Consider the following 15,037-nt stretch of genomic DNA (forward strand, 5'->3'; position numbering starts at 1 on the left):
TTCATTAAATGGATTACACTGCAGTAATTACATATGCACGAGGAGTACCTATGTACAATGCGCAGCTTAACATTAATTAATACAAAATGCCTCTGCTTGCAGTTCTCTTCGGTTGGGGGAGTGGGTAGCAAAACAGCAGTCATCGCCCATAACAATCTTCATTCTTCCATTCCGTTTGGAATTGTTGAACTTTAACTTTGCTGGATAGTAAACCCTCTCCTTTTTGTGAGCACACAAGCATAATTTGCACTAGGTTCCACAAGATGAGTAATTCCACAAATCCTTTTGCCCACGAAATGTCGCTACTCAAATAAAGTTCTTTAATTAAAGGGTCTGGAGTGGGAAAGGCGAGACGACCCAGCGGACGGGCTTCAAGTAACGGGAGCAAAATTTTAAAGCGGGTTAGACGGCGACGGAGACGGTGACGGTTCTCCTCCTTGACTTGGCTGAGTGTGCGCTTCTTCCATAAATCGATAGCTCGACATTTGCTTGCCTCCGTGGCCGCCTGGCCGCCTGCCGCGTGGCCGCGTGGGTCTGTCGCGACGACACTTTGTTGAGGTACCATTTTGCGGCGTGGAATTATGGCAGGAAATTGCCTTAAAGTGTCAATCACTGGTAAATGCTCTTAATAGGCATTTATTTTTGCCATTTTAATTACCCCCGTCCCTTAATGCTCTCCAACTCCCAGTGCCAACGGACTGGGAACAGCGCCTGAACTGATGATGGCATAATTACTTTCTCGCGAGAAGAACTCATTTCCGACTGAATTATTTATGTACACAAATATGGGTCGGTCCTTGAATATTAGCCCAAAAGGTGTTAACAGCCGATTCTATGATTTCCCAAGTTAAAGACAAACTTAAGGCAGCACAAAGCAAAAAGATTTCGTTGCCACACTGCTGACACCTTCAGAACTTCCATTGTGTGGGGGAAATCTATGGCACAGTGATCCAAGCAGCAACAGAATCATAATCAACATTTACTCAAGGCAAGGATGATGTAGATTGTCTTGTATTTCTTGGTTAGTTTTCTGATTATTTCTGCCTCAGGCAAGACGTGCCAGATAGTGCTCACTGTGCAGCGGATTGGGATCATCGCGTGCGTGCCAGTCTTGGTTAACGAATTCAACATTTTGTATCGAGCAGCACACACTCCCAAAGCCCTGATGGCCCCAGGCAGCAGTTAACACAAACTGGCCAATGGTAATAGCACGCTGGAGAGCGCCCCAACCCAACCAGCAGAAACACCAGGTAAGGGTCAGCTTGTCGGCCCTGGCCTCCACAGGAGCTGGCCGTAAAAGTGCTGCTGTTTAATGCAGAAATACGTGAAACTGGAACTCGACATGTTCGAGTTCTTTTTGTTAGCTACTAACTGCAGTTTTAAGCCATTGAACTCAGTGGGAATGGCTGTGAAAATCATCAAATCGAAATGAAGCAATCTACCTGAATGACTTTTGTAAATTTTAGACTTTAAAACTTAACTTTCCTGGCTTCGTATTTTAAAAATAAGTCATATATTTAATGCCTGCTATTTTTGTATAATAAATTGTCCTGTCCACATTGCATATTTGTAGTGTCTGGCACAAGTACTACTCGTATATCTTCGAGAGTAAATGTTTTATGATAATCAAAAGATGATGAACAATACTCGTGCATATGTGAGTACTTGGCAGCGTATTGTGCATACAATCGTGGTGTGCAATCAGGTTAATGTATTCAAAACGAGCGTCTTGTCGCATGCACACACACTGCCCATAAATAATATTCCTCGCACCGTTAGTCAATTCCCCAGCCCAGCTCCAACATTTGCCTCAAGTGGCCGCCACTGACAGATGTACAAATACGAGTGCACAACAGGATTGGAATGTTTGTGTCCCTATGAAAATGGAACTGAGAGTGGGAAGTGGTGCTCTGCATATGAGAAATCTGTTCAACTGAATCGTGACCCAGAGAGTACTTAAGGACGAGACAGATAACTCAATTGAAAGTAACTGATTCAATTCCGCCTCTCCTCGGTTCGGCTCGGCATTCTTTTGCCATGGAAAGTAATTGTCAAAGCAAGCATATCAGTGTTTGCTTGTGTTAAATTAAAGCTCAGATTTCAGTCAACTTTGGCGCTGGATTATCCAGCTTCCTCTTTGCTTTGCAAATTGATTCTCTACTGATTTTATAGACACTTCTGAGCTGTTCACTTGAGCCTTTGCTCTACCTTGCTGAGGCCTGAATTAATGGTCCCTTTCTGCAAAACGGAAATTAATTCCAATTTCTATCATCGATTGATAAATGGTGTCGCTGCTAGGAAGCTCCTACACTACGCGTAGGTATAATTCATCATTTTCTACGTCGATACCCGAACGGAGTTCGTAGAGCTTTAAACTCTTGGAATCATCCAAAATGGGAGAGATTTATACGCTGCGACTCCTCCAATGTGTCAGTACCAGTACTGGGAAGCCATATAGTAAATTCCTGCTGGCATAAATTAGGGAAATAAATTATATTTATCAATGAAACTCATAAATAATATCTCCTGCCGCCTCTGACAGCACACCTTGCTGACGCCGCTCCTGTGGCACTGCCATGCCCATGGCCCCCCCATGGGGTGTGAATGTGTATGTGTGGCGTTGTCTGCCTACTCGTATAGCTCACAAAGCATCAATCAAAAGTATTAAATACAATTATAATTGTCTGTCACCGTATCGAGATGAAAAGCTTGCCGCCACCAAGGATGCTCCTGGATGCCTTTGGCTTCGCATTTACTTTATTTACTTTAATACCTCGATTCCATTCCATCACAGTTGAAATGTCGACTGTCATAGGTGTGTACTCAATGGAGCAATGGATTTATGTTGCTGTCTCGTTCAATTCTGATAGAAAAATCCAATGTGTTGCCGAAGTGGAAAGAGTTCCATAGTGCATTCCCTTTTGCTTCATTTTGGGTGTGTTTTTGAGAGCCAAACCGAGAATGGATGCACACTTAGAAGCAGAGACAACCGCAAGGCTTGAGAAAATAAAATGTTTAATTTCCGGATGCACAGTCCGTTGAGTTTCCTGCTGAGGCGCCCAAATGTATGCAACGAGGAGCATACCATGCAGATGCTTCAAGCTTCCGGCACTTGACTGCATGCAAAAGGTCTGCCTCTGCCCCATTTCTGTGTGCGTGGGCCATCTGTCCGTTGCATGAAAAGTGGGGCAGCGAGTGCAGCTGAAAGTGAAGCGCAATTTCCGGCGTCTCCGCCAGAAGCAGCCTCCATCCTCATTCCGTCTAATTTCTCTTTCACTCGTAACCGGGGAACAACAGCAACAGTCGGGGAAATGAAAACATATTGCTGCTGCTCTGTCCGTTCGCAGGGCATCCATTGTGGCAGCTTCATCGGTAATTGGGCACGGACAATCGAGCGAACAATCGAACTGAACTACGGGCAAACAATTCTCGTAAACACTCAATGCATTGGCTCGAGTTTAATGACACTTTGCATCGGTGACGATGACTCCTCCGCTCGACAGCAATTGGAAATTAAACAAAGCCAGCGACCGATCCGAATGTCCACCCTGTCCCACAAGGGAGCATTGGGAGCATGGAGGATGCGACTCTGACCCGCATGTTGGCTCGAACGCCTGCCACAAGGTGTCTACATAATAATTTATAATGGTCGGACGGGCAGTCCACGACCGCAGACGGCCACACCAGGGCACGGAGAGAAAGAAAGTGGCGTGGAAAAATACACGATAATAGCGCCAGACGGCTGCAGTGCCATTTCTCAAACTCAAGCACCGCACCAAACGACCGAGCGACCGAGCGACCAAGTCGACTCGAGGACACTTGGCCCACAGCCAGGCCCATGAGTCAGTCCCAGTTCCAGTTCCAGTCACAGTCCCAGTCGCAGTCGCACTCATGTCCAGGGACGACGACAGTTCGTAGGTGAGTGACCAGGCTCTTTCTTGTTTACAAGCCACATTCACTTTGCAAACATTCTGGTTAGCCATCCGGATGGTCGGCAATGGGTACGATGAGGTGCCGGAAAGGCATCGATACACACGATATGGATATCCATGCAGTTGGTTCGTTACACTCACAAAGAGAGACAGATTTTCGACTGCCGGGTTTACACAAATTGTAAATCTGTTGCTGTCGTCTTGCTTTCACGAGTGTGTAAGTTAATCCGCCTTCTATGGCATTCCTTTCCTTTTAGCATTATCCTGACTTACTGCTGTGGTCGCATTATTTCAACATACGTAATCACTTACAGCGATTCAATCGGATTCAATCCTTCGCTGCTACATCCTACGAGTGCGAGCATGATCTGCCTCGAATGCAGTGAAGCAAGCAAGCCAGTGGAGTGCCACAGCCAGTGCCACAACCAGTGCTGGTGCCGCCATTTATAATCCAAGCGAAGTGCCTATCGTTGCCATCCGTGGAATGGCATGGCGGATGGCGAGCGACGCGAGTGCAGTGCGGCCAGGAGGCAGTCCTCGTTCCGTTCCGTTCCGTTCCGTTCCTGTCGTGGCTTAAATTTATTGCGGTGCTATTGATATTTTGAATAAATGTGCCGTGACACAAATAAAACACTTTTCACTGGGCACTCGTACGAAAACATAGATTGGATGCTCTCGATGCTTTCGTTGCTTGTTTATTTATTGTGTTTTTTTGTTCGTTTGGTGCTTTGGGAATTGAAACACTTTTCGACCGTGCAAACTGACCTTGTTTGGGTTCTTTTTTTTTTTGTTTGAGTGGAAAGAAAATAAAGAGTAAAATGTAATGTTCATTGTTCATTGATTCTGGGTACATCGTCGCAGGATTGATTGCATTTCGAGGACATTTCTGTGAGTAATGGAAAGATGCAATCAGACCGTGGAGGCTAATCTTTCATGGCTTATAACTTACTTTGGAACAAATTTACTTGGAAATGCCTGCTTTAAATGTCACTCAGTCTCTGTCCAATCAAATCCTCTTAAAGAATCCCCTGCTGGCCACACACAGAGTGAGAGGAGCAACGAGTAGCCCCTGCTCGGGGCTCATTATATCCCCGAGTAATATGCTAAAATGACTCGAACACACAGGCGACACACAGCAGACGTCTGGCTGGCTCGGTTGCCAAAGCGCTGGGCTGGGAAATGTTTTTAATTGAAAAGAACTTGCGAGGCGTGCCGGCGCAAGGTGGGTTGAATGCAGTGGCACACTCTTCACCTCTCCCCTTTCCACTTGCAGGGGGGGTTTATACGGTTTCGTCACTTGTGCAAAGGAGAGGCAGGCTGCTGGTGTCCCCCAGCTCTCTCCTCTTAAAGCTCCGCCTGGAATATGGCTAATTTGCATTTATTTTCCTGCAAATGCCTCAATGCCGCTGAAAGTCTGCAAACTGCACCAATATTTAAATATCTTGTTTAGATATTTGTAATTATTTTACCTGTATCCCAAGGCCAACTTTGACGCCTCCATGTGCTGCTACGATTCCACTTGGCCCTGCAAATGGATGCAGTCGGAGGGCGTATGTGGGTTGCACATTGAATTCTCCATGGCTCGGTGCTGGTTGCAATTCGAGAGCCGGCTCGTAAAGTGCGTGTTTTTACGACGCCATTATGGTGTCTAAATATACGAGTAAGAGACCCGACCGCGAGGCAAACAGCCTGACTAACAGCCAGTCATAACACTTCTATGGCGGCATCAAGACATTTATCATAATGTTTCCCGAGCATAGCGGGTCGGGTGAGGGCATGCAAATAATCCTCTCTTGCAACAGCAAGCATCGTCTGCCTGTGAGTGTGCTCGTTACGGGTTTGCCGTTGCCAGCTTACCAGCTAAGGAATATTATTAAAAGAAACTTAATTTGCATCTGCACAGCTTGTACAATGAGGAGGGCATTAGTTTCGCCTGCTCAAGACGATGCCTGACGCAGAGTGCGTCACTCGTTTAGTTTCAACTTACATAATATTAAATTCTCCGAATCTGTTGGCTAACTGCGATGCCAATTAGTAATCGCGCATTGAATGACAACGATGGCCCCGCCAGAGAACCCTTCATTTATCAAACTGCATCCTTGGCATGGACACTGACATGGTCTGGCTGCAGCTGCGGCCAAACTTTTTAATGGAAAAATAAGCACTGTTGTCCACTGCACTGCACTCCACACCACTCCAGTTGGCTGCAACATGTCTTCGAGCTCAGATTTGATTCGTACGTGGCAGCTTTTTCATAGTAATTGCCTTTAAATTGCAACCATTCAACTTGACAATGTGCAATTGATGTCTGTGCAACCAAGACAACTCAGTGCATTGCCTGCTCCATAATTTGTAAGATTTTCGATGTCTGTTGCAGGGCAAAATTCAAGACAAAGTTGCACAAAGAAAGTCGGAAAGAAGTTGAAGACTTCTGCCCGCTTCAAATTCTATTTGGATTCATTAATCACTTGGAAATGTCAAATCAAACTACATTTAAATTGTGAATTTACTTTACAAATACGTTTAATGTTTATTGTTCAAGCGTGTAAATAAAGCTTTGTTGCACTTTACGCATTATATGTCTGTCTGTCTGTTTGTTTGTTTGTTTGTTATTTGTGTTCCATTGTAAATAAATTGCGATTTTGATATATGTAGGTTTCAATAACATTTTAAGTTCAACTTCAATTTACCATATGCGGGGGTATGTGTTCTACATGTATTTATATGTTGGTAACTATCATCCCATCCACTCTTTACTCTGCACTAGAGATTAGATATTGTAAGGCGGAAGGGGCTACAACTAAACTCTAAGATACGAACTCTATGCATACACAATAAATACATGCAAATACAGTTAACGTTTTTTATTGCGGTTCTATATATGGGTAGATATTGTAATATATACTTTATGTGTTCCCTCACCTCTCTTTTGTACACGTTTACAAATATATATATATAAATAATCTCTCTATATATATCAAGTGTGTGTCTTCGTTTGTTTTCTCTATATGTAATTTAGAACTTGTGTCACGCTTTCCCGAAGGTAATATTTACAAATTTCTGGAGCAAACACCTGCGATTGCTGTTCCAGAACATCATTTATGTAGGAAGAACAGAACTACTTTACACTTAATTATTTTACTAGTGGGATCTAGTAATATGTATTCCCCTCAAGATATAAGGTTCTACGGTACGACTCTAAACTCCTGTTCCCACCTCAAATCTAAGACAAACAGTAAATATATAGACTCTAATGCTTCAAAGGATAGTTAGACATTATGGAATGGAACAGAGTATTGCAAGGCCGCTTGGGATTCCCCACATATGTACCTGCTACTTACAGCACAGACAGAGAAAACACCATCGAGAGGACTTACTTCTGTCTGTATCACATCACAAATTATATCACCCATATCACCACTGGGGTCCACATTCATTGCCTTGAAACGGGAAACTCAAACTCAAACTCAAACTCAAACTCAAACGTTGAAGAATAACTCTATGGCATACAGTTTAAAATGTACTTACACAACTTTTGGCCGTTGATCGGCTAATACTCTAGGTTGGTATACATACGTTAAAGGGGAGTTGAAGCTTCTTATGTTTTAGATTCTATGCTGTTGGGAATGTTTAAGCTATTATTGTAGTGTCTACAAACAACATTCAACTGAATTGGGAGGGGAAAAGCATATGTTTTGATCTGTTTAAGGTTCTCCTTGTATAATTTATATATATATATATATTGAGGATACATATTTACTTTAATCATGTGTATTTTATTTGATATTTTGTAACCATAACATTGTAATTTGTCCTACTTGTGGGTAAGTAACGACTTACATCAACCGACTTACTTGGAGACACTTTTATAAAGCTTGCGAATCTCGTTCTAAATAGTTTTCGTATATATGGCATTGCACTATGCTTGTATGTTTTAGTTCTAGAATTAACTTCTTCCATTGGTTAAACTTTAATTGTCTTTATATCTTTAGGGGAAGAATACTCGTAATATGGCTGAGTGTTTCCAGTGTTCAGTAAAGGTCGAAGCTTGAGAGGCTAGGTGGTCTGACGCGGGGTTGATAGTTAGGTTTTAGTAGATGGTTTTGGAATGTACATTATTTGGACCCAAAAGTGCCGTTTCTCACAAGTTCAAGTTTAAGTTCCTCCTAATAGAAAAGTGCTCTCTGTGTGTGTGTGTGTGTGTGTGTGTGTGTGTGTGTGTGTGTGTGTGTGTGCTATTGCTAATTTGTGACAGGTTAAGTTAAGTACACGCTCTTTACTTTCCAGGACAACTCCAAGTGCTACAGCTTGCGGGCACCGGTCGCTGGTCGCCGGAGTTTGGCTCCACATCATACGTCCGTCTCGGTGCTGGATGTCGTCAGGGGTGCCTGGTGGGAGAGCTGCTTGTGGAGCAACGGTGGCGATGGGTCCAGCACTGGCAGCGACTTTTGCAGGGCAATGCTGGCGGCGGGTGTGGAGCTGTGCTGCGACCGGGGACTGGGCGGCGTGGGCGTCGGGGTGGCCGGTATCTGGTGCCAGTTAATACTGTTCTGGGAGGTCACGTTGCGCGTCTTCCGCAGTGGCGGATTCTTGGTGGAGGTCGAGAAGGCCATGCCACGTCGCAGCGGCACTCTGGGAACCGGACACAGTACAGGCATTAGGCATTGGGGACGGACGGTGGGTTTAAGTTTTCATTTCGGGATTTTTGGTAGTCACAGGGCGGTCGATGATGGCAAAATGTTGGGTCGTGAGACGGTGGCGGTTCGATCAACGATACACATGTGGAAAGACGACAGATTGGATGGGGATTGTATGAGCAGGTGAGACCATAACCAGGCGGCGGCTTCCCTGCCCTTCACAACTCACCTCGTTGGGCTCGGCGGCGGATAGGAAATGCCACGATGGCTGGGCGACAACAACATGTTGCCCGAGTGGCTAGTGGTCGTGCCCGGCACGAGCAGGGTATTGTTACTACAAAAGTATGGCAAAAGGTTAAGGTCTGTAAAGAGCAGAAGGTGGATGCGGAGGCGCAAGCGAGAGCAAGCGATAGGCACGAAACGAAAAGTAATCGATCTTCAACGATTGAAATTGGATGAGAAAACAAAAGTTAAATGACAAATGCATGGCAGTATATGTGTGTGGATTAGCACGAATGAACACGAACGGACACGAATGATCACGAATGAGCACTGATGCTTGGTCGTTTTGGTGGTTGAAATGGCGATGGATGGGCCGCGTTGCGTGTGGTGTGGAGTAATCGAGTCCATCGATGCTTATCGTACACAATAAAAACGATTTATTCGATAGTTTTTGTATAAAAGAGATGACTAAATTACAATACAAACTATGTACCTAGGATTGTTGTGTTTAAATACAAATATATATATGATATGGCTTAATGATACAATATGATACAACATAAACGATAAACGCTGTGTGCCCGATAGTTCCTGTGAGAGGAGGGAGTGGAACCCTCGGACACATGACTGGACGAATGTGGTGAGAGAGTATTTTGTTGGATGTTGGATGTGCTTGCTTTTGTTTTAGTAAGAAGCTGGTCATGATGGTCATGGTGGTGGGCGGGTGGTTGGTGGTTGGTGGTTGGTGCACTCTCTACGGAACAACTTACGTGTGACTGTGGTGCATGTTCAGGTTGGGCAGACTCTGCCCCAGGTGGTTCAATGGCTGCACAGTCAGTGTATTCGCCGACTTGGACCCAATCGCGCCAATCATCCCAATCTTTGCCTTGTGCAGACCGCTAATCAGTTGCTGCTTTCCCTTCGTGGCTATTCCATGGTTACCTGTCCCCAAGAGACCAAGCATTCAGCTGAGATTGGGAGCTGTGGGAGTCGCTGGCTGGACTCACCTGTCGTCAGGCCGGATCCCTCGTCGCTCGACACGGAGTTTGTCTTCTCAAAGTCCACGGATATGTTGCGCGAATCGTTCCACTCGACACTGCCGCTGTGGCTGTTGTTCGCACTCGACACATGGCTGCAGATGGAGGAGTTCATCGGTGACTTGCGCACCCCCAGGGAGTCGGCCGTGCCGCCGCTAGTGCCGCTGCCTCCAAAGCGGAAGCTGTCACCCACAGTGCCCCCGCCGCCGCCGCCGCCTCCTGCTCCGCGCTTCAGTCTTTGGTAGATGGTCTTGGCCCGCCACATCGCGTCGTACCAGTTCTTGGCCTCGGTGCACTGCAGCGTGAACGCCGTGCTGGCCACCTGGAACTCGTTGAGGTAGACACAGTTGAGGGTGTTGTTCGGGGCCATGTGGACGATTAGCTGGTCGGTCAGGTACGGCTGCCGGATGACCTTCAGTGCGCCCAGTCCCCGCTTGGCCATGGTCTTGCAGACGAGCAGGAGGTCCGTCAGCAGGAAGCAGTGCACATCGGACTTGCCCAGGTTGTCCTTGAACTTGTGGTCGCCCTCCATGAACAGGTGCCGCACATGATATGACGGACAGCCGCGCATCGGGGCACACAGATCGAACATCTGGCTGTGCTGCTTGATCAGCTTGTCCAGCCCCTCGTTGTTGGTGTCCTGCGAAACATCGTTGCATCATGGAGCTACACAGGGATCAGCCACTCTACTCACCACCACGTCGTAGGACTCAATCCGCACCATCACGCCCTTGAGCCGCTCGTTCTCCTGCCGCATTGTCAGATGATTGTTGACGCTGCCCACAAAGTTCTCGACGCTGTGCATCATCACATCAATGGCCTCGATCTCCTCCACGTCGCTCATGTGCTTCTTGATGGCGGCCAGCAGGAGGCTGTACTTTGTCAGGCGCTGCATCGGTCGCACCACAATGTCGGCCAGCCGCAGGCGGTTGCACATCTTCTGCGACTCGCACCACGCCAGGTACGAGGTGAACAGCGGATTGTTCTGATTGAGCTCCTTGCAGTAGAACTGGCAGGTGCTCTGCTCGGCACAGTAGATCTACGGGAAGAGGGGATACATAATGTTGGGGAATTGTAGCTCGAGGCAGAGCGAGAGAGAGACTCACTTTGTATGGCGCAAATATTGAGGCGAATGCAATGAATCCTTCCTGGAAGAAGGCACAGCGCAGTGGCTCGTGTGTCACCACACTGTGGGCCACCATCGGATAGAGCCACATTGTCCAGAACTTGATGTTTGCCTCGCAAACGGCTCGCACATTGGAGAACAGCCTCGCCTGGTCGACATCAATCAGCAGCCGCTCCTCCTGCACAGCCTCCAGACAAGCGAGGAAAAGCTGAAATCAATTAAATTCAACAAACAGTTCACTGGGGGATTCCGCCTCCTCTTGATTTGAGGTCTCACCTCTGTCACCGTTTGCAGGGCGTGTATGTAGTACACTTCGGTGGTGACCAGCTCCCAGATGGCCGTCTGGATCTTGACCTCGCTCTCGGCCATGCCGTCGCTCTCGACAAAGTCCCGCCAGGACTTGTGCATGTTCTGCAGGTACGCCAGCGAGTTGTCGAGGTCCGGATGCTCAAAGCTGAGACCTTCCGCCCGCTGGGGCACACCATTCCGCGAGTAGCTGTTCAGCAGCTCACACAGCTGGCTCTGCTGGGGGTTCTTGATGCCGAAGAGTGAGGACCATCGTTGTTTGATTTGTTTGCCAGCCGCCACAGCCGCATCGCTGGTCTCTTCCGTCGAGGCGGAGGGCAGCAGGCGGGGCGGCGGTTGTCGGGAACCCTATTTGGGGGAACAGAAAAAGAGTATTAAGTCGGTCTCCCCTCCTGCTCCCTTCACTTACAAAGGAGGCTGCCTTCTGCAACGGTTTGCGATTGGAGCCACGTTCCGTGATGCATAAGTGATGGCCAGCCAGGTTCTCCACATCGGTTTGCTCATCCACGGAACTCGTTGCGGGCGAAGGACCTGCATCCAAAAAACTGGGCGTGGGATTATTGTCCGTTATCGTGATCTGTGAAAACGTGAGGTTCCTCCGCCGCAGGGCATGGCTAAGGGCGTTACTGAAAATGGATCCAATAGAAGTCGGAGACTAACAGCAAATCTTGGAGGAACTTACAGTAGGGTGACTCCTTTTGTGGCCGGTATGAATTCCTCGTCCGGATGCTGGGACGATTCCATGCAAAACGACACGGAAAAGAACTCGGAACTGGATACCTAGGCGAAGAATGGGAAACGTTTTAGTGACAAGAATTCCTGCATTAAAATTGCTAGAGATGTATCCATCCAGAGGCCACTGTAGAAGAGATTGCTTAAGGGACTTAAAGGGTTGCCCTGCCGCGAAGTGGCTGCCACAGAAACTACTGAATGGGCAAACATTACGGAATATTGCCCAAGTGTTTGTGTGTGGCAGGCGGCAGGGAAACCAAAGAAAGGAGGCAGTAGGATGAGAGAGTTGTACAACAACTTTGCTGATTAAGGCGACAAAGCAAATACATAGAGAGAGAGAGAGAAATTAAAAATCTGCGAGGTAGAATCCCTTCCTTAGCGGGGGAATGGCGTTTGAGTTCTGTTTGAGTTTCTCTTGGGTGCCCGCACACACACACACAAGACTGGGGGACATTCACTGGGTTCGCTCAAGGCTCTCGAGGCTCTCAAGGTCTGATTATGAATCCATATTGAGGCACTCTCGACCTACGGTCACCGGTTCTCTTATTTTGGGTGCCGCTCTCGAGTGTCGGTGTTCGGGACTCACCTCGCTGCGTGTCAATAGCGGTTTCTTGCGCTGCAAAAATGAGGATTTCTTTTTGACTGTCGCCGGCGTTGACGCCGACAGGCCTGACGGTGAGCTCAGCGGTGGGCCCGCAGGAGGCGTGCTGCTGTAGGGGCTCAGCGAGGTCGCTGCCGCTGCCACCTGCGCCTCGCCGCCCGGATGCTGAAAGTGTTTGAAGGAGGAGGAGCAGGAGGAGGAGGGTATCGAATGAGTTGTCGTTGAGCCACTACCACTACTCGTCACCGCCGCAGCCATGGCCGGCTCTTGTGGGTGCTTTTGCTGCTGTTGCTGCTGCTGATGTTGGTGCAAGGAGCTGGCACTCGAGTGCACAGTGGGTCGACCGGAGCCAGCAAAACAGGCGGACGCGGCCGTGGTCGTTGTGTCGAGCGTGGGCGAGAGTGAGAGCATCAGCGACGGCGCTCGACGCACGATCTGCGGTGCTTGGGTGTAAATTGTGGGTGGATGGGACACGGACGCGGACACGGACACGGACGGATCGCTCTTTTCCGTCTGTTTTATGGATGGGTGTGTGGCGGGAAGGGTTCAAGCGGTTGGCAAATAAACAAAAAGTGAAGAAAAAGACAGAGCAGAGAGCGAGAAAGGCACAGACATAGAGGGGGTAAAGAGAGAGAGAGAAAGAGAAAGGAAGAGAATACAGAATAGTCGTTAAAAGGATTTCAATCGATTCTACATTGGATACCGGAAGATTATCAAAATAAAAATGGCTACATTTTGAGAAAATAAAAAAGAAAGACTAAAAAATACGAGGAATACTTTTTCCTATCACATTTTATGGCTCTGTTTGTTAAAAATCCTCCAGTTAGTTGCCCTAATCTTCATGACAGCATACCCTTGCCCGAACCCTACACCAGCTAGCAATTTCCACTACCAATTTAATGGCTTTCCTAATCCACGACAAGTTTTATTGGCTTTACTTGCCAGGCGAAAATTGCATCGATTCCGCGCAAGAGCCCAAGAGGATCTCGACAAATATGGCAACTGTGCTGCTGCTGTCAGTGGGAACTAAACTGCTGGCCGAGCTAAAAAAAAGTTTTAAATGATACCAGAAGGAAGAAGTTCTTCTGCAAATCATAGGCAAGTCACGTACTTCCTGACAGCGAAAAGAACAAGGCTTTTTTCAATGCATACAAAAGCCAATACAAAAGTTGGAAGAACGAAGCATGGAATACCCTTGCAGCTCTCCATTTGGAGTAGATGAAACAGACAGACAGATAAGATAGTAAGGGATACAGAATATAGTCAAGAGGTAAAACTAGTATTTAGAGTAACAGCAATAATGGCGGAAGCAGTGGCAGTCAAACTCAAACTGAAACCAAAATGCATTAACAAATGAAAAACGCATCAAAGGCGCATCACTATGGATAATGCTTCGCGGAAAGCCCGTCGGCAGCCAAAGGACTACACACACACACACTACAAAGGATGGGTGGGGCATCGCTTTCTAGTCTCACTTACCGCATGAGGCTGCCGGCCAAGCGCCGTTGGTGTCGTTGCTGCCGCCTGTTGGTGCTGATGCCCAGAGGACACGCCAGGTGTGGCAGCCGTTTGGACAATCGAGGTAGTCGCTGCAGTCCCTCCGGGCCCGTGCTGGCAGGCCACCACCGTATCGAGGCCATCCAAGTGCGTGAGGCTTTTCGATTTAAGCTGCAAAATGGAAATTAAAAGCGTTGTGTAATCAATCAGGCGTTACACTCAGTTATTGATAATTGAATATGGGATGCGAGAGCATTGTCGAGAGATTTTTATTATGCATACTCGTACATGAGAGTGTTTCAATGGGAATTATTCACATCATAAATTCAAATAAAAATGGAAATAAAAGCGGGAAATAAAATGCTACAATCGGCATGCCGATGCATTAAATGAAATGAAATTCCTGTGAAGTAATAATAATATTCCCAGCTATACATATCAGAATTCCTGCTGTTGATATTATATGTGGAGCAATCTCTGGAGAAGTGCATTCAAAGGGCGGTGAACCCTTATTGGATTTACAGAGTATTTCGCGCTTATTATACGAGCGAGCATCTAATGCCCCTGGGGTGCTGCTTGCCGGAAAAATAAATTGCTGGCAGCAGTCGGCAGTCGTCAGTCGGCAGTGCCCCAAAAGGGCACGAGCGAGATGCATCGAGAACAAAAAGATTGTGCCAGCAGGGCCAAGGGCTCTAGACGTGTCCTAGAAGACTTCCTGTCCTGTGTCCTGTGTCCTGTCCTCGCCTAATGCACTGAGATTACATCAGTCAAGAGACCGCACCCCTCCGCCTTCAGTGTCAGTGGCAAAGTCAATGCCGCCTCTGAGTCCCGTAGTCAAGGACTCGGCAGTGATTTACACATTTCAGTGCCACTCTTGAGCAAAATCCTTGTACATCTATGGAATGGCATCGACCACAGGGGGCAGACAGGGCAGAGCAGCACATAAA

The 15,037-nt window shown here is 47.3% G+C and overlaps 1 protein-coding gene across 7 annotated transcripts in view; it reads right to left on the reverse strand.

Moving 5' to 3' along the window:
- Positions 1–7,878: 7,878 nt before the first annotated feature.
- LOC117587482 overlaps positions 7,879–15,037 on the reverse strand; it is a 38,086-nt gene continuing 30,927 nt past the window's right edge. For 2 of the 7 annotated variants that reach the window (XM_034278216.1, XM_034278213.1), the window contains 11 exons: positions 14,073–14,261; positions 12,579–13,106; positions 11,943–12,040; positions 11,670–11,886; positions 11,231–11,608; positions 10,935–11,162; positions 10,523–10,867; positions 9,799–10,468; positions 9,562–9,733; positions 8,799–8,903; positions 7,879–8,564 (listed from right to left, as the gene is read on the reverse strand). In XM_034278216.1, the coding sequence (XP_034134107.1) occupies positions 8,282–8,564; positions 8,799–8,903; positions 9,562–9,733; positions 9,799–10,468; positions 10,523–10,867; positions 10,935–11,162; positions 11,231–11,608; positions 11,670–11,886; positions 11,943–12,040; positions 12,579–13,106; positions 14,073–14,261 (3,213 nt within the window). In that variant the 3' untranslated portion in view covers positions 7,879–8,281. The remainder of the gene's footprint in view (positions 8,565–8,798; positions 8,904–9,561; positions 9,734–9,798; positions 10,469–10,522; positions 10,868–10,934; positions 11,163–11,230; positions 11,609–11,669; positions 11,887–11,942; positions 12,041–12,578; positions 13,107–14,072; positions 14,262–15,037) is intronic. The other 5 variants (XM_034278219.1, XM_034278218.1, XM_034278214.1 and 2 more) reach the window with 4 other exon arrangements.

This window comes from Drosophila guanche, unplaced genomic scaffold, assembly GCF_900245975.1.
Source record: "Drosophila guanche unplaced genomic scaffold, DGUA_6, whole genome shotgun sequence".
Taxonomy (NCBI): domain Eukaryota; kingdom Metazoa; phylum Arthropoda; class Insecta; order Diptera; family Drosophilidae; genus Drosophila; species Drosophila guanche.